Source organism: Equus przewalskii, chromosome 29 (genome assembly GCF_037783145.1).
Source record: "Equus przewalskii isolate Varuska chromosome 29, EquPr2, whole genome shotgun sequence".
In the NCBI taxonomy this organism is placed as follows: Eukaryota; Metazoa; Chordata; class Mammalia; order Perissodactyla; family Equidae; genus Equus; species Equus przewalskii.
The window spans coordinates 35,741,589-35,760,291 of NC_091859.1; the positions used below are offsets into that span (position 1 = coordinate 35,741,589).

Sequence of the window (18,703 nt, forward strand, 5' to 3'; positions counted from 1 at the left end):
AATTTAAACCGAGGGTAGGCAGTGTTGTCACGGGCTGAATTTGTCCCGGGTTCTCCAGTTTGCTGCCCTGGGGCCACGTGCTTGGGCCTTTGAGGTGGAGGACGGCTGTCCTGGTCATGCGGCACCCTCTGCCCTCAGGTTCTGGCAGGTGTGGACACAGGCTTCCAATGGAATGTTCCTGAGCTGGCCCTGATCTGACCCTCTCTGCTTATCTGTGTGAGGCTGCAGGGCTGTGTTTATTCTGCAAACCAAAACTCGTCATGTGGCCTGTAGGATTATATGAATCCCTCCAGGTGGGAGAGACTGTTGAAAACTTCCAAAATATTTTGATTTATGGGGACGGGAAAATAACAGAATACCAGAGAACGCAGGGCTCGTGGTTGTCAGAAGATGTGGGGACTGCCGTGTACTGTCTGCCGGGCCCCGGGGGCTGCTCTTGTGCTCATGTGTCTTCTCAGCAGCCCTTTAAGGCAGGGCCTCGGACGAGCGGTCGGAGCCGAGGCTGGTGTTGCCCAAGCACACAGAGCACCGGCCAGGACCGGAACTCCAAAGCCAGGCTCTTTCCGTCTGGATCCCTCCAGCGTGTTTCTCTCTCTGGGCCGTGGGGTTAGTGGGAAGACGTAAAGGCCACTTTAATCCTGAGTAGGCTACTTGCTAGTTCAATGACCTTGGTTATAGTATCTTGGTAAGCTCCATTTTTCATATGGGTAACCAACCATCACAGGGGTTTACTGAGAATTAACTCAGAGTGACATCCAGCACCTACCACACTGCCCTACCATGGGGCTCCCCAGAAGTGTTCGTTCCCATTTCTACTTGAAATACACAAACAGCTAGAAACCATCTGTGCTTGAAAAATTCTAACTCCTTGAACAAATAAGGCTTATCCCTCTGAAAACAAAACAGTGTGTAATGATATACGTTAAATGTGTTTTATTGGCTAATTAATCATAGCGGTTAAACATTTGCCCAAGGCTGTATGAGGTTAAAGAAGCAGATCTTAAGACAGGTAGGAAGAAAGAAATCACACTCATTCCTGAGTTCAGAAAACTACAGTGCAGGACACGGTGGGTGGAGGTGGTCGGCAGAGAGCCCACTGGATGCCGTTAGACAAATGCCCAAGATGCTGAGATGTGGGCCTTGTTTCACTGTGGGTGGGCTCTTTCCCCGAGAAAAGTCTCAAAGTCGTGTGTGTGTGTATGACTGTGGGTCTCAGAGGCTCAGCTGACCCGGGCTCCCTGGGCAGAGTCTCGAGGAGAATCAGCTCATTTTCTGAGATGTGGTCCATCTTCTAGGGCACTGTGTATGCCCAGGGTACCCTCCGCCAGGGCGCTGCGACCATTTGACGTGGCTGAAGGCCAGAGTGGGTGGGCTGACCTGGGGATGACCCTGCTTGGCAAGGGAGTGGGCTACCCCACCTCCATTTCTGGAGACAGATTAAGCCGGGGCGAGAGCCTTCCTAAGTTCCTCACTCCTCTTGTGGTCAATGTCTTCCATTTCCCGTAGTTTCTGCAAATAGGGCATCAGGGAAAGCTGGCTGTCAGGGTAGGAACTCTAGGAGCCACACAGATGTGAGGCTAGAGCTGGACTCTGGAAACCTCGGCCACAGTGGCCCCTCTGTTTCCACTCACGTCTTGTGCTCCACACTCATGGTGGACACCTCCCCTCCCTCATACATAGCCGGCTCCCCTCTGCCTCACCCTCTGTTGCTTCTCCTACCTGGGAGATTTCGGCAAGGATGACCCCTCGGTACTGTCTGCCCTGTCCCAGCGCCTCCATGTCGGCCAGGAATTCTTTCCTCTCCTGGATTTCCTTCACCACTGGGTGGGGAGAAGGGCCATCAGTGTACAGGGCAGTGGGGGCCGTGGGCTCCTGTGGAGGGGGCGGGTTGCCCCTCTTCGAGAGAGGAGGTGGGTCTGCAGTCAGACAGTGTTTCTGACTTGGCCCTCAAGGATTACCCCCTTCCCCCGATTCTGGGTCCCCTCCACACACACTCGCTCTCCAGCGTAAGTGGCCCATCAGTGGCTTACGTTCTTCAAACCGGTCCACCTCAGGGGCTGGGCCCTCCTGTTGCACAGGAGGGGGCTTTCTTTTCTGTTCCTCTGGGTTCTTCCCAGTAGCTAAGATATTCTGGAGTCTTCGCTTCTCCTTCTCCAGATCTCCTGTAAGGCCCAAAAATGGCCTAGTTAAGGTGTGAAGGGCACCCCTGTTTATGGTGTGTCCCCAAGCGGGCACACCTGCTCCAGGTACCTGGGTAACGTGGATGGGGCTTCTGCAAACCCCGGAACCATCTACCCTGGGTGATCCTGAGCTTGTCACGTTAAGATAGGCGGGAAGGGGAAGGAAGGGGTTGAATGAACCATGAAGAGAACTTGGTCAAAATCCACATACTGCTTTGGTGCAGAGCAAGGCTGAGGAAACTCAGTGATCACCCTAGTGGCAGCCTGTGCACAGAGCGTGCGTGCAGATGTAGGAGGGTCTGGGCCAAGAGTTATGTCAGGTGCCCAGTAGGAAGGGGGACAAATGGCTCAGTGAAGTAGGCTGCGGTGCAGAGGAGCCCCGGATTCCAGGCCCCTTTGAGCTTGAGAGCAGTGGCCGTGAAACCTGCAGCCAAAGATTCCTCAGAGATTGACAGAATCCAGCTAATCCAGAGAGTTCTGGAAAAATTTTTTACAAGGACCACCTAATGGTTTCCCCTGCTCCCTGAATGCCCCCCAGCTAACATGTGCTAAAGCTCAAGAGCATTTCTATAAACAGCGTGAGAATTTGATTAAGCACCTGCCCACCTGACTATCTCCCCTCCCTGTCCCCCTCCCCGAAGGAGGTAGAGGAGGGGCTCTTATCAAGGCCTGTCACTTACGGGGGGCTTGAGGCTTGAACTGCTCCCGGCTGTAGGCCCCGTTGGCTTGGCACATGCTGGCTGGCCGGAGGCGGGACCGGGCTGCCAGGATGGGAGGCAGGTACATGGCTGGGGCTGGCTGCTTGGAGGGCACGACCCTCTGGCTGGACGTTGGGCTGCACTGTAGGGGCAGAGGGTCTCCTCCTGGGGAAGGAAGGGTCCGGGTGGGGGTCCACCTGGCTTTTTTTTCCTTCTTCTCCCCAAAGCTCCCCAGTACATAGTTGTATATTCTAGTTGTGGGTCCTTCTGGTTGTGCCATGTGGGACACCTCCTCAGCATGGCTTGATGAGCGGTGCCATGTCCGTGCCTGGGATCAGAACCAGCGACACCCTGGGCCACTGAAGCAGAGCACATGAACTTAACCATTTGGCCACGGGGCTGCCCTTTTTTTTTTTTTTTTTTTTTTATAAAAGTGATCCCTGCCTGTTATAACAAGTCAAACAGTACAGAAGAGTCTTCCCTTCTCCCCTCCAGTCCCCTCTCTACAATGGGCAGTGGTAACAATTTGGTGGTCTATTTCCTACTTTTTGATGAGTATACGAACGTGTTCAAGGATAGATGTGCATATATGAGATTCGTTTTCAAACACTGGGTCATACTGAATTATATTCAATAATAGACTCTTCACATGACAATTTATCATGGACATCCTTCCAGATCACTCTCTTTATGTATAACTTATTTTTTATAGCTGTATACTAGTTCTTAGGATGGATGCATTCTTTATTCAACTAGTCTCCTAGTTTCGAAGATTCAGGCTGTTTCCATTTTCGTTTTACTACTTTAACCAACGCTGCATTAAGCATTCTTGTACATCGAGCCTTCCTGCTGGTGCTTTTGTTTCTGCAGATGGATTCCTGAGACCTGCGTGGTCCACAGGAAGGGAGGGATGGTTTGATGGTGATGGACACCAATCCCTCCTACTGTCCAACCCCACTGCTTTGACCCAGATCTGGGGCTCCTCCCCCAGGCCAGCCAAGTGTATCACCTCCTATCTGGCCGACAGGCCCCTCCTCTCAGTTGCCCTAAAGCCCAGCTCAGAGCAGGCCCCACCCCCTATTTTGATCTGGCCCCTCCCTGTCTACCTTGTTGACCTTTGACCCAGTAAACACATGCCAGGCCCAGGACACTGGGGGTAAAGTGGTGAGTAAGACAAAGTCCTGCCCTCGTGGTGCTTACATTTGGGGTGTGGATGATGGTAAAATACATTGTATGTTAGATGGTGACAGTACCAGGATGGGGCAGAGTGGGCCAGAGCAGGGTTCACAGTCTTAAATCGGGTAGCCAGGGAGGGCCTCATGAAGAGGGTAGCATTTGAGAAAAGAGCCAAAAGCGGTAAGAGGCCAGCTGTGCTGATATTTTGGGGAAGAACATTCCAGGTAGAGGGAACGGCTAGAGCAAAGGCCCTGAAGTGGGAATGTGCCTGGAGTGTCTGAGGAACAGCCAGAAGGCTAGGGTGCCAGGAATGGACGGAGTGGGGGGAGTAGAGTGGGGGCAGAGGTCATGGGGGACAAGAGGAGTACAGGGCCTTTTAGGCCCCTGGAAAGACTGGCTCTTACTTTGTGTGAGGTGGGAAGCCATCGCCTGGTTTGAGCAGAGGAGTGACATGATCCCTTTGGCTACTGTTGAAAATACAGTGATGGCGGCCAGGGGCAGAGGCGTCAGAGTCAGGGTATGGTTTGAAAGTCAAGCACACAGGACTGCTGATGGCTCAGATGTGGGGTCTTGGAGAAAGAGAAAGGAGTCAGGGACAACACTGACGTCACAAGGATGCCCTGAGGAACTGGAAGGATGGAGCTGCCATTATTTCCCACCACCTTCCCTCTCTCACACCCTCTTCCTAGAGCCACACCACGGCTTCTTCTCTGCTCTGAGGAGACGCTGTGCCTTCCAGAATGTCCCTCCTGCTCCCTCCACTCCCTATTTCTGCCTGTCCAGTGCCAAATGCTACCCCTTCCTTTGGCCCATTCTCAGCAAATAATTATGGCCCGAGTAATTCTGGAAGTTCAGGTGAAGGAGAGGAATTTGTGGCTTGCTACAGACTTTGAACCAGGCCTCAAAACAACAAGTAGGATTTGGTTAAGAGGGGAGAGGTGAGAGGGGATTCTAGGAGAAGAAAGCAGACTCAACATCAATGCTTGGAGGCAATTTTTAAAGAAGAAAACTTCTAAGGAGAATAAACCTGCCAGTTGAACCGGTTACTTGTGTTGGCCTAACCACTAATGCAATTAGTCTTTCAATAAATATGGAGCACCTAGGAGCTGGGGCAACTGTGGTGAACAAGGCAGACACAGGCCTTGGTCTCCTGGTATTTACTTTTAGTGGAATTTCTAGCACATTCTCTTTGTAGTCATGCCACAGGGGACACCAAATTATTAATAGACTACCAAGTGTGGAGATTGAGTTGTGCAATTCAGCTGTGTTGTGGCACTAGGCTCTGGCAGGCTGAGTTGTCCTTGTCCACAAGAATGAAGGAGGTCTGACTTCTGAACTGGCCTGACGGAGCCTCCCTCCCTAGGCCAGTGCTGGGCAGGCACTGCCCGTATTTGCCTCTCTGACTCTCCCTTCCCTATGCTGCTTTGGTTGATCAGATGTTCCCCTGATAGGTACATTCCTTCCTGAGAGAAGGCAATAGCTCTCCGTAGATTCAAGTAAAACTCGGCAGGCTTGGACCTTCTGGTGTTCTCTCTCTTAAAGGCAGCTTTACAGGTCTGTGTTCTGATCCACTAAATGTCGATTCAGTTAAATGTTAGAAAGCAAGGTTCTTTTCAAGATCGTAGAGGGCCCCTTGCTATTGTGCCCATGGAATTCCACTTTTTGTTTTCCTTAAAAATAAATAATACAATGTGTGGTTGGAGGTGAGCTGTGGAAATGTTCTGCCTAGTTTCCCTAAGTTGGAATTCTGCCAATTATCTTGTCTCTGCTAGCTAAGCTATCAATGAATCAAATGATAAATAAGACACACACCGTCCTCTCTCTGGGGTCTCACATGGTACGTGTGTAAGAGGAAGGGATAGATTGCAGACTTGACAGTGTTGAGACAGGAAGCCTCTACTGGGCTGTGGTCCCTTGGGAAGGTCAGCCACAGCTGGACTGCAGGAGGCTTGTTGTGTCAGGGCCCACGTCCGAGGAAGAAGCAAAGCCCCCAAGAGGTCAATTCCCCAGGAGTAAGGGTCAGAAATACTATTCCATTTCTTTTTTGGGGGAGTCTTTTTAAATGACCTCTTTTTAAAGAGGTCTCCTACCCCTTAATATGGAGGAGCATGAAAAATGTGGCCCAATATCTCTCTGCCCAGGAAACCTCTGTAGACTGCCTCTTACTTCTCATGGTGTCCATGATGTGGCGCTGTTGGAAGCTAGTCAGTTTGGATTTCTTCATCATCACTGCAAGACAAAGCATTCTATGAGGCCTCCTGGGCTGCAGACAGACACCCTCATCTCACTCTATTGAAATTTAAAAGTGTCACCTCTTACCCCCATTTTGCGCCTGAGTACTCCCTCTCTCCCTTTCCTGCTTCATTTTGCACTATAGCACTTATCCCCATCTAAGGTCTGTATATTTTACTTATTTATCATTTGTTACCTTCTTACTAGAATATTAGCTCCATCAGAGCAAGAATTGTTGCTGTTTTCTTTTCTTTTTTTACTGCTGTATCCTCAGCACCTAGGACAATGTCTAAAGCACACAGTGGGCTTTTAAAAATTTTTTGTTGAGTGAATGAATGAATAAATGAACAAGTATTCATTAAGCATGTGCCAGGGGCTGGAGCTACAATTGTGAGCCAAAACAGACACAATCCCATCCCTGATGGAGTTTATGAGTTAGAGTGGTAGATGGATATTAATCCAATGGGACACACTAAATATCTGATTACAGGTTGTGCCAAGTCCAGTGAAGGAAAAGGTATTTGGTAGCGTAAGGGCACATAACAGTTGGCTGCACTGCGGTGGTGGTGGGTCGGGAGGAAATAAGGCGTCCGTGGGGAAATTGAAAGTGTGATCTAAGGGATGCACAGGAGTTAACCACTCTAAAATTCTTAGTTCTTTGACTTTTGGCCACTTGTAAGTTGTAGGATCCCGGAACATTTCTGAACCCCAGGCTGCTTATCTGTAAAATGAAAATAGCAATCGCTGAGCCACAGGTCATGTAGGAGAGAACTGAGTTCCACAGGGTAATCGTTACCATTGCTCCTCTTCTCGTGTCCTTTAACGCACTGACCTCTGAGCAGCTCACAGGTCCCCGGGGTGTAAGTGGCCGGCTTAGGGCAGCGCCAGAACCCCGTTCCTTTGGTCACTGCCTCCTCCCTCTCCTGGGAAGCCATAGGAGTACCCTGAGGAGGAAAACTGCAATGACACACCCATGTCTCTCAGGTCCAATCTCTGCTCCCGCACCCCTCAGCACCACCCCAAGTCTAGGAGCGGGGTCGGGCAGCAAGAGAATCCTGACGCCGGGCGTCAGCATTGCGGCAGTCCCCGATCCTCCTACCCCGAACAGATACACAGGCAGATGCACACACACGAACAGAGACCTCATCCTGACCCGGCGCCCGTGGCAGGGAAGCCCCCTCGGGGCGTTAGGGTAGCGGTGATCACGATAGAGCCCGTTGCGTGGTACGTCAAAACTGAATCCTCACTCTAAAGTAAGACCCCGGCGGGGTGCCCCTGTCCCCACAGACAGCGGCGCGGGCTCCGGAGACCGTAACCACCGCTCTTCCGCGGAACCACCCGGGAGAAATACTTTGAGATTTCTGCGCCTGGAGCCGGCAGCTAGAGGCTCCGGCTACCATGGTAACAAGCACGCGCCTCTCAGCACATGCGCACATACACTCTGGCCTGCCTCCCGGAAGTGATTGCCTCTGGGTCACGGCGCAGGCGCAGAGTACGCGTGGCGCCGCGCGAGTCGGAGGCGTGCTCGTCGCGGGGCTCCGTGCGGGCCTGGGGCGCAGAGCCCGGTCCCCGCGGCGCGGGAAGCATGTCAGACAACGAGGACAAGTGAGTGTTGGAGCGAAGTGGCCTTTGCGGCATCTCGGAAGGGGCGGGTGAGGCGAGGGCCTGGGTCCGAGGAGGCTGAGGAGCCAGGTCGAGGGGCAGTGTCTGAGGGGCCTGGGGGCTCTGAGGGCCCGCGGAACTGGAGGAGGGAAGGGCGGGGAGCCTGGAGCACAGACCTGGCCAGAGGCTGGGCACAGAAAGGCCCAGGCTCGAGGACCAGAGAGGATCAGTGAGAGAGATGTCTTTCAGCAGACTTCCCCCGAGCCGGCCTCCGTGTCTTGTAATGGAAATGCTGGGGTGGATTAGGCGTAGTCCCGGCTCTCCAGGTGCTCCTTTCTGGCAGAGGGGACAGGCCCATAAACAGATAATACGGGGTCGCGTGAGATTACGTCGTAGAAGTATGTAGTATAGAAGTAATCCAGAGGAGGGTCCGGGAGGCTTGCGGTGATCCGCGTGGGAGAAGGCAGTGGCTTGTACTAGGGCCATAGTAGCAGGGAAGTGAGAAGTGGTTTTGAATTCTGGATGTATTTTGAAGCCACAGCCAAAAAGATTTCCTGACGTGTGGGGGGTCGGAGGAGATAAAAATAGGGCAGTCGTCAGCATATTAGTGAAAAGGAAGCTACAGGTGAGATCAGGGGAGAGTCAGTAGAGGAGAGGAGATGACTGAGCGTCAGAGCATTCCAGCGTGGAGTGTTTGGGGGGAAAGAGGAGAAACCGGAAGAGGAGGCTGAGAAGGAGCAACCAGGGAGGTGGGGGAACACGAAGAGAGTGAGGTGTCCTTGCAGTCAGGTGAGGAGAATGTACTGAGTGAGAGGGAGGATCTCGTGTGCCAACTGACAGATCAAGCCGGATGAGAACAAGAATAGTACATTGGATGTAGCGAGGTGGGAATCATGAACGAACTTGAAAGGAGTGTTTTTGATGGAGCCGTGGGGGTGAACATCTTCTTGGAGTGAGATTATGACAGAATGGGAAGAGAAGAATTGGAAACCTCGGAGATGGACTACTCTCGCATGAATTTTGCTCCCAAGGGGAGCGTGGGAACAGGGCTCGGTGGGGAGGGACTAGAGAAATGAGTTTTGTTTGTTTGTTTTTTTTTTTTTTTTTTTTTTTTTTTAAAGATTTTATTTTTTCCTTTTTCTCCCCAAAGCCCCCGGGTACATAGTTGTGTATTCTTCGTTGTGGGTTCCTCTAGTTGTGGCATGTGGGACGCTGCCTCAGCGTGGTCTGATGAGCAGTGCCATGTCCGCGCCCAGGATTCGAACCGACGAAACACTGGGCCGCCTGCAGCGGAGCGCGCGAACTTAACCACTCGGCCACGGGGCCAGCCCCTTGTTTGTTTGTTTTTTAAGATGGGGAAATAACTACATGTTTGCATGCCGACGGGAATGATCCCGCAGAGAGAGAAACAGTGGTGATGCCTGAATCCTAGCAAAATTTAGGGGCTGATGGGGTAAGGTTGAAGGAGTAAATGGAACAGAAGTTTGATTCGCTCATCAAGTAGATATTTATTGAGCGCCTCCTACAGACGGGATGAGGCACAGATCCCTGCCTTCTTGGAATCTAGCAAGTGATGCTCTAACTGACTGGCCTCTTCTTCTCGTACAGTTTTGATGGCGACGACTTTGATGATGTGGAGGAGGATGAAGGGCTGGATGACTTGGAGAAGGCCGAGGAGGTCGGTACTTGGCCGTGGGCTCCCTGCTCTGCAGCCCAAGCTGCCGGATAGTCCAGCGGTGATGATTACCTGAATGCATCTGTCTCCTGTTTATGATCACAGCCCCTGCCACAACCACCCCACTTAGAGAGAGCGGAGTTCCGGTCCTGGGTAGTGGAGAAGCCCTTCAGGTGGTCCTGAAGGCTTTTGTCCACTTGGACCACAGCCTGTGGCTTCTGGGGCAGTCAGTTCACTGCCGGGTGAAATATCGCCTTCATTCATTCAGCAAACAGTTGCTAAATGTTTATTATGTGCCAGGTGCTCTGCAGGGTGGGGCTAACATAAGGAGCAAGGGGGAGAGTGACCTGGGATAAAGCTGGACAGGTAAAGGTACAGATTAGGCAGGTTTTTGTAACATAAAGGTAGCAGGAAGCCACTGACCAGTTTTGAGTCGGGGAGTGGCTTGACCCAGTTTACACTTCAGAAAGAACATTCTGGCCTCAGAGTGAGGAGTGACTTGGGGAGGAGCAAGAGTTAGAGAGAGACCAGTTAGGGGACTCTCAGCCCTCCAGGTGAGAGACCTGTACCTTGGACTCGGATGCTAGTAGTGTCAGTGACGAGAAAATAGATGAAAGATATTTTGGTGGATTGGATGTGGGGCTGAGAAAGTGGGAGATGACGAGGAGGACTCCTGGCTTTCTGGCTTGAGCAACTAGGTGGATGGGTTACCAGCTTCATGAATAAAATAAGGCTTTCTGTCCTGTGTGACTGATAGAGGAAGACGTGCTTTATGTCTCCTGGAGAGAGAGTGATCCCTGGATATTTTTTAGGCTAGGAAGCTGAAGCCCTCTTTTTGGATTTCCTCTCTCTGCATGGCACTCTCAGGTCCCTATTCACTGAGTCACAAACCTCCTTCTCCATCCGTCTGGTCCCTTCCATCCCTGTCCTGTTGATTCTGCCTCCTACATGTGGTTCAGCCCGGTTCCATTTCTCCATTTCTAGTGCCTTAGTCTGGTTTAGATGTTCATTGCTCTTTACCCGCATTAATGCAGAGATTGTGTTACTAGTTTTCGTGCCTTCAGTCTGCTGGGTTTGCCTTCCTGCTGCCAGAGTCATCTTTCTTACATGCGTACACAATCAACTACTGTTGGTCTCCCTAAATGGTCTCTCTGCTTCTGCCCTTGCCCCCTACAGAATATTCTCAACAGAGTATCCAGGGTGATCCTTTTAAATCTTAAGTCAAACTGTGTCTCCCCTTTGCTTAGAACCCTCATCCACTGGCTTTCCATCTCATTCAGAGTAAATGCCGAAAAGATGTACTAGATCCTCCATGATCTGGCCACCTGCTTCTTCTGTGACCTTATCTCTTGCTGTCCTGCCATGCCCAGCAGACCCCTGCTCAGGACCTTTGATCACGCTGTTCCCTCTTCCAGGAACACTTTTCCCTTAGATAGGCACACCACCTACTCCTCACCTCCTTCAGGTCTCTGTCCAAGTGTTACCTCACTGAGGCCTTCCATGACCATCCTATTGAAAATTACCTTGTTCTCCACCTCCCCCCACATCACCACCCTGGCACTCCCTGTCATTTTTTCTCTGTTTTTATACTACATATTTTGTTTATTAATTTTGTTTATTGTTTATCTCATCTTATTATAATGTAAGCTCTGTAGGGGAAGAATTTTTATCTGTCTTACTCACTGCTCTATCCCGAGCACTTAGAACACTATCTGACATATAGTAAACACTCAATAAATATTTGTTGACTTAATTCCTTTATTATAGAATTTGTTCTCCTGCTTAAAACCCTATATACACCTTTTGCTCTAATCATACTCCACAATTAGTTGTCCAAACCTAGTATGTTCTCTCCCATCCATGTGCCTTTGCACATGCAATGCAGCTTGCCTGGAATGCCCTTCCCTTCCTTGTTGGCTTGGCAGCTCCTGCTCATCCTTCTAGATGAGCTCAAGTCTCATCTCTGGACTATCTTCTTATCCCCCAGTATGAGTTAGATGCCCCCCTTCTTAGTAACTGTGTTGCACACTTGCACACCTTCCTTCCACCTGCTGTTTTGTTTACTCTTGTCTCCTCTCTAGACGTGAGTTTTTTGAGAGCAGAAACTCTTAGCTTTCTGTCTCAGCACCTGTTATGATGTCTGGCACATGGCAGATGTTTAATAAGTAATTGTTAAATATATGAATATGTGTATGTGTGTGTTTGTATATTCCTGGCTTCACTTTGACTTTTGAGCCACTTGACCCATTGACTCAGTTACGCTGTCTGAAGATGGAAGATGGGGTGCTTGCTTCTTGCTTCCTGCTTAGGGTGATTTGTTGTCTGGGCTCGAGGACTTGTTGGGACTGTGCCATCTCCAGGCACTCTGCTTCTGATGGTTATAATCATTGTCATCATTATCCTTCCCATCACCTCAAAAAATGCACCCTGAGATCTTCTCTTTTTTCTTTCTTGGTGTCCAGGAGGGCCAGGAGAACGTTGAGATCCTCCCCTCTGGAGAGCGACCGCAGGCCAACCAGAAGCGAATCACCACACCGTACATGACCAAGTATGAGCGAGCCCGTGTGCTGGGCACCCGAGCCCTCCAGATCGCGTGAGTGCATGCCCCCTCCCCATCTTTCCATTGGTCAGGCCACAGCAAGCCTTCGAGCTGCTGATCCAGCCCAGCCTTTCCCCTCCCTGACCTCACATTCTAAACAAGGCTGGTGCTGTTCCTGTGTGCCAGGCACTGTGCTGGACCCCTGCCCTTGGGGAGTTTGTGATCCAGTAGGAGAAATAGGACATAAACACCTGTGAAGTCAAATAATAGTATGTAGAAAAATAACGATAAAAATACAGAACTCAGTGGTTGCCTGTCAGGTTAATGAAGCAAAGGAAAAAAAAAGAGAATGTAACTCAGAGTGCCATGACCATTGTGGGCCTGTTAGTTGGGGGTGCTGCCACAGCACCCGTTGGACATAAGGTGGTTCTTGATTGTGGTGTACTGTGGCCAGCCCAGAGGCGTGGGAGGGCCTCCATGTAGATGCTGTGCTAGAGAGGGGGAGAGCACAGAGCAGTGGTGGGGGTCTACGGAATCGAAATCTGCAGCCTTTGCTTTCTCTCCCAAGTTTGGATCCAGTTTAAGAAGAATAAGACTCAGGAGATAGCCCCTAGACAGGTGGAGATCACAATGTCCGATGATTGCATATTAAGGCAGTGCAGGATCCAGAGGCTGTGTGTGCAGGGACAGGCCTGCCTGCTAAGGTTGTGAGCATTGTGAATAACAGACTGGAAAGTGCCCTCTCTGCAGGCAGGTGGCTTTGAGAAAGCAGGGACTCTTGAAGAGGCTGCGCCACAGATGCCTGTCAGATAAGTTATTCCTCCTTCTGGGGAGGAGTGAGTGGGGGACAGAAAGGGGGCAGGCATGATACTGTTACTCAAATAGAACGTCTTCCCCAGGGAAACACGAGGCTGGGGAAATGAGCCCCTACCCCAAACTTCTTACAAGCTGGGGTGGGAAAGGGTGAGTGTCCGGAGGAGGGGTTGCTCCAAGTAGAGAGTAGTGTAAAATCACTTAGAAAGAAAACCTGGGGCCAGATTTGTGGAGTCATGCATGCCGGAGGGGCAGTGATGCCCAGTCCATGCCTACCTTCCCTCGTTTCCAGTCAGCATTGGATTGGTCTCTTCCAGTCCTGTGGGGTAGAGATGACCACCGTGTCCATGTTATAAAGGGTTTTATCGGCGGGCAACATTGTTCTCATCCATTCTGTAGCAGGAGACCTCTGACCAGCCTGGCTGTACCCCTTGCTGGTCTGGGTGAAATTAGAGCTGCACTCACTCTGATAATTTTGATATCACTGGGGTCAGGATCCTCTAGGCCTGCACCATCAATTATGGTAGCCACTAGAGACATGTGGCCAGTTAAATTAAGTGAAATTAAATAAAAGTTGTTTTTTTGGCACATTTCAGGTGTTCAGTCGCCACAGGTGGCTAGGGGTTACTGTAATGGATAGCACAGATAGAGGACGTTTCCATCATTGCAGCGTAGTCTGTTGGGCAGTGCTGTCTCTAGACAAGAATAATTCATAAGTTATTTTTCAAACAAATAGACTGACTGCAAGTTAAAGTCTTTCAAGTTTGAATAAGATACTGTGCTTGATCCTGTTGGGGTGTGAAGAGGATTAAAGACACAGTCCCCCAGGCCTCCAGGTGTTGACAGTCTGCTGGGGGAGGCCGACCCGATCACAGATGCCCAGAACCCGAGGCAGACAGGACTTGTGCTTTACAAGAGGTCATTGCAGGGGTGACTGGGAAAGCCTCATGAAGGGATCAGAAGTCACGTGGGGACAGGTGCCAGAAACAGCACAAGGAAAGATCCAGGTGGAGGCAGGCAAGTGTGGTTTGTGGTGGGGTAATGGCAGGCTTGGGGCACAAGGCTGGAAAAGATGTCACTAGTGCCTTGAGTGACAAGTTCAGAAGATTGGCATGCATTTGGTGGACAGTGTGCAGCACTTAAAAGTTTGGAGGCAGGGCTGGCCCCGTGGTGTAGTGGTTTGTATGTTCCACTTCGGCGGCCTGGGGTTTGCTGGTTCAGATCCTGGGTGCGGACATGGCACCACTTGGTAAGCCATGCTGTGGCAGGCATCCCAAATATGAAGTAGAGGAAGATGGGCATGGATGTTAGCCCAGGTCCAGTCTTCCTCAGCAAAAAGAGGAGGATTGGTGGCAGATGTTAGCTCAGGGCTAATCTTCCCCCCCAAAAAAAACTTTGGAGACAGACATTCAGATCACTACCAAGTCCTAGCATCCTGCTTTTCTTTGGGAGCAAGGCTGTCCAGCCTAGTCGAGTCTGTGGTACTCCTTTTGATTAAGGGCTAGGATGCTGTCTGGGGGTTCCCCGTCTGCTGTAAGCCCTTAGACAGCCAGGGCTGTACCTTATCTGTAGCAGTAGGCATGCAACCCTGCACTTAGTAGGTGCTGAACAGACATTTCTTGGATAGTTTTTGGGTGAAGTCTCACTCTGGTTCACTAGCACCACCTGGCGGCTGATGTTTACCACGGCCACTTCCTGAGGATCCCAGCCCTGCTGCGAGACAAAGTACCTAAGGGCACACTCAGGTTTCCCGAGGGCATGGGCATAGTAGGGCCGTGAGAATGAGTGTTCTTGAATTATTCATCTTGAAAGAAATAGGCATATGCAGATCAGGAAAAGCATTTTGCCACATCCTTTAAAGCTTTAAATTTGGGGGAAATGTAGATACTGACTGAGAGAGGATATAGAGAAAGTTAAACACTTGGTCTTTGCCCTTGGGAAATTTTTAGGCTTTGGGGAGTAACAGAAATAAAAATATTTAGTAATAAAATTAGTAAATTATTTGGTGGAAACTGGTGGGTTTCAGACTGGCTGATAATCAGCATCCCCTGGGGAGCTTTGCAAATGCAGGTTCTCAGGCTCCTTCACTAGAGAGTCTATTCAGAGGGTCTGGGGCAGGACCTGGGAGCATACTTAGCATGCTCTCCTAGTAATTCTGATGCTTCTCAGGTTTGGGATCCATTAGTGTAAACGTGAGTTGGAATCATGAAGGGTGGCTTCATGGAGGAGGTGGAGCTACAACTGGCACTGTGCCTGTTTGTTTTTAGAGCTTCACCTGGGGCCAAGTGTTGTGCTAGGGTATGTGGTCCTGGGCCACCAGGTGCTCACGGTCTAATGTGGGAAACTTCAAACAAGTGGTTACAGTACAGTGAGATGGAAAAGCATATGCAGAATGAGTCAGGGCACTGAGGCTTCTGCAAGTGATTTCCAGAGTGGGCACGTTGGAGCCGCTCTCAGGCCCGTAGGGAGAGGAAGAGCTTGTAAGAGTCAAAAAGGGAACAATGGGGTCTGTCCAGGGAGCTGGAGTGGTTTGGTATGGCAGGAATGTAGGGTAAATATAGGCAAGTAGGGTGAGAAGGTGCCAGAAGGGTGAGCAGGGGCCAGACTGGGTTCTGCCTGATGGTTGTGGGGATCACGGAAGGGTTGTAAACAGGTGAGTGCCTGACATCAGGCCCCATGTGAGGCTGGAATAGCAGGACCCCGAGGGACATTGAGGTGCAGTGGGCCCTGAGGCAGGGCCAAGAGGTTGGGCTAGAGTGGTCAGGAGGGCCAGCCTTTGCACCTGCCCTTCTTTTGTTCCTTTGGGCTGGAATGCTCTGCCATGGCTCCTTGGCTCAGGAGTCTGTGATAGGCCTTGGGGAAGGTCCTTGGCAGGGTAGCTGACGTGATGACACTTGTCCCATTCACACTACCTGTCTTAAGTTTGTGAATCTTCAGCTTATTAATGGAAGGTGTTACAGCACAGTGGGTAGGAGCATGTGGGGTTCAAATCTTGGTTCTGCCACTTACTGGCTCTGTGATCTTGGGCAAGTTACTGACCTCTCTGTGCCTCAGTTTCCTCATCAGTAAAATGGAAATAACAGTAGTACTCCCCTCAAATGAGCTCATCTATGAAGAGTGCTGAGAACAGCGTATGGCACTTGGTGAGCCCTTGCTTGTTAGCCGGTAGTGTTTTAGCCTCATCATTGTGTAGGCAAGGCAGGGTTTTTGTCTTCATTTTCAAATGAGGATACTGAGATTTTGAGAGAAATTCAGTGTCTTTGGAGGCAAAATTTGAATCCAGTCTACTGGCTCATGTACCCTCACTGTTGGTGCCCTGAACCACTTATCCCCAGCCACCATACCTGCCTGTCTGCCTAGAAGGTGACCTTTCTGGATGATGACCAGGACGCCGATTCTCTCTGCGTTTGTAGTTTGCCCCAACACCTGTCCCTATACCTACAGGATGTGTGCCCCTGTGATGGTGGAGCTGGAGGGGGAGACAGATCCCTTGCTCATCGCCATGAAAGAGCTCAAGTAAGTCACCCAGATCATGGGTCACTGCTCCAGAGCCTGGGAGGCATCCCTTGGGTTCTCTGCTGCACACCCCGACCCCCACTTCCCTGGCCTGGGAAGAGTAGTTCTTGTTCCTTTAGATCCTTAGTTTGTTCAGGAGTCAGCCCACCAGGAAGGAGGGGGAGGGCAAGGAGGGCAGGCAAAGGGGGCGGGCACTGATGAGACCTAGACCTCTCCTGTCTGTCCAACCCTGCCTGTTCCTGCTGCAGTTGGCCTTACCAGCATCCCTCCACTGTTCCCATCCTCCCTTCAGCCATGGGATGGCAGAGCCCTTCCAGACCCAGAACTATTCAGCGGTGTAGGAACTTTCTTCTTGTAATTCCTTTCCTGCAAACTACACTCATAGTCCCAAGAGGATGCTCCTAAGACTTCTCTTTCCTTGCATTTTGCACACTATCTATCCCTTCTGCTGTAGAGCTGGGGTCACCAACCCTCATATACTTGTGACTTCTCCCCTGCCACAGGGCCCGAAAGATCCCCATCATCATTCGCCGCTACCTGCCTGACGGGAGCTATGAAGACTGGGGGGTAGACGAGCTCATCATCACCGACTGACCTGGGATCACCCTCCTGACTGCGCCTCCCCCCCAGTTTCTAGTCTCACATTCATTATACGTGTAAATAATAAACCAGACAACCTTTCACCCCGCCTCTGCCTCCAGCTAGCTGAGATGCCCACCTGCTGCTTCCCTGTTACTGCCCTGCTGCCTGGAGTGTGCACCCATCTCAGTGGCCCTGTGACTGTCAGCTGTTTAAGAAGCACCAGGGGCTCTTACCCCCTGTGGATGCCCCGCATCCCTCCCTCCATCTCCCCGTTCACCAGAGCAAAGGCTGCTGCAGGGAGACACCTCAGCTGCCTTCCCAGCAGACACATGAGCCTTTGTGCCCAGGGAACTGGTTGCCACGGAAACCCCCAATTTCCTTTCCAGTGGGGACTGGCTGCAGGGGCTTCTCCCTTCTCAGGAGTATCACGAGCAGGTCTCATCAAGCCACCCATTGTTTCCTAGGGACCTGTCTCGAGCCTCTTATCGTGGGCTCGGATCCCCTTTCAAGAGCGGTGCCCCAGCAGGAAGCGTGGGGATGTAGTGATCTGCCCTCCCCAAGCAAAGCCCTGCTGGGCAAGTCAGCAGCTGGAGCAAGGACCAAGCACCTGCCCTCCCTGCTCCCCTCAGTCCCCACTCCTCAGGCCACTGCCCACACACTGTCCTCTGTGGCCCACCTCTGTGGTCTGCCACACGCATACCCTCTCCTTCCCACCCTCTGGAAGATGGCCTTTCCCTTCTGTGTGGGGCTCATGATCCTCCAAGGCCTTGACTGGGATGGGTGCTGGGATGACAGTGGGCAGGGAAGCAGGGCTCCTGGGTTTAAGATGTGACGTTGAATCAGGACTGGAGCTCCCCTTCCTCTGCCCTAGGTTCTAATAGGTCCTGTTCTCTTCTCCACCCTGCTTACCCACCTGCACTAAGACCAATCACAGTTCCTCTCTCCCTCGAGGGACAGGGAGAGGGTGTATATAGACATCAAGAGACAGAGGGCATATTGGTGGCCTGAATGGTCCAGCCTTGCCCTCCATTCCACTGTCAGCTCCCCTTCTGGGAAGAGGAGGAGTTGCGCTTCTTGGACCTCTCCAGGAGGCAGGTCCCCGGGGTGGGTGCACCCTGGACATGGTGGGAATGATGAGCATCCACAGGCATGGGAGGGGTGTTTGCTGCTCTGGAGAAGGGTTAATTCAGGGAGCAGTGCGCTTCGCACCCCCTTCCGCCCTCCTCCAAGCCTGTGGAATCCTTTAATCAAGTTGGGTGCTGAAATTTCAGCTCTGAAATGCCGCCTTTGTGCTGGCATCCAGGCGGCCGCCCCAGAGTGCGGGGGTCACTTTCTCGGCCCCGTTTCTCTAAATGGTCTCTTTGTTCCTGCTGGGCCGCTCAGTATCAGATGTGATTAAAGGGAGATGGGGTTTGGCGGGGGGAGGAGAGAAGGGGCTGGGAGAGGCAGTAGGGGGTTAACCCTTAGGGGATAGGGTGTAAGGGAGATGGAGAAAGGGGTGTTTTCTTCCCACCTCCCCCTTCCCATTCTGCTCCTCTTTCAGGGAGTCAGTCCCTTGCTACTGAGCTGGCCAGTCGTGGGCATGGTCTCTTCCATCCTCTCCAGAAACACCTGGCCCCTTCTCTCTTTACATGTGAAGCCACTACCTTACTGAGGTCCGAGCACATCCGGAACCTTGGGTCTAGGATGA

General features: G+C 51.4%; 2 protein-coding genes across 10 annotated transcripts; one reads left to right on the forward strand and one right to left on the reverse strand.

The window, feature by feature from the left end:
- Positions 1-1,033: 1,033 nt before the first annotated feature.
- On the reverse strand, positions 1,034-7,751 carry C29H22orf23 (chromosome 29 C22orf23 homolog). 9 transcript variants are annotated; one of them, XM_008544360.2, is made up of 7 exons: positions 7,440-7,751; positions 7,119-7,230; positions 6,221-6,283; positions 2,861-3,043; positions 2,031-2,162; positions 1,720-1,820; positions 1,034-1,509 (listed from the first exon to the last, which is right to left on the reverse strand). In XM_008544360.2, exons 2-7 carry the CDS (start codon positions 7,219-7,221, stop codon positions 1,438-1,440), a joined length of 654 nt encoding a protein of 217 aa, XP_008542582.1. In that variant the 5' UTR covers positions 7,222-7,230; positions 7,440-7,751; the 3' UTR covers positions 1,034-1,437. The 9 variants fall into 9 exon arrangements, with proteins under 9 accessions (XP_008542582.1, XP_008542579.2, XP_008542581.1 ...); XM_008544357.2 differs by having other exon boundaries at positions 7,534-7,739; XM_008544359.2 differs by having other exon boundaries at positions 7,429-7,729.
- Positions 7,735-17,119, forward strand: POLR2F (RNA polymerase II, I and III subunit F). Its single transcript, XM_008544356.2, has 5 exons — positions 7,735-7,891; positions 9,497-9,566; positions 12,026-12,156; positions 16,360-16,431; positions 16,935-17,119. The coding sequence occupies exons 1-5, from the start codon at positions 7,872-7,874 to the stop codon at positions 17,023-17,025; spliced, it is 384 nt and encodes a 127-aa protein (XP_008542578.1). The 5' UTR covers positions 7,735-7,871; the 3' UTR covers positions 17,026-17,119.
- Positions 17,120-18,703: the final 1,584 nt, after the last annotated feature.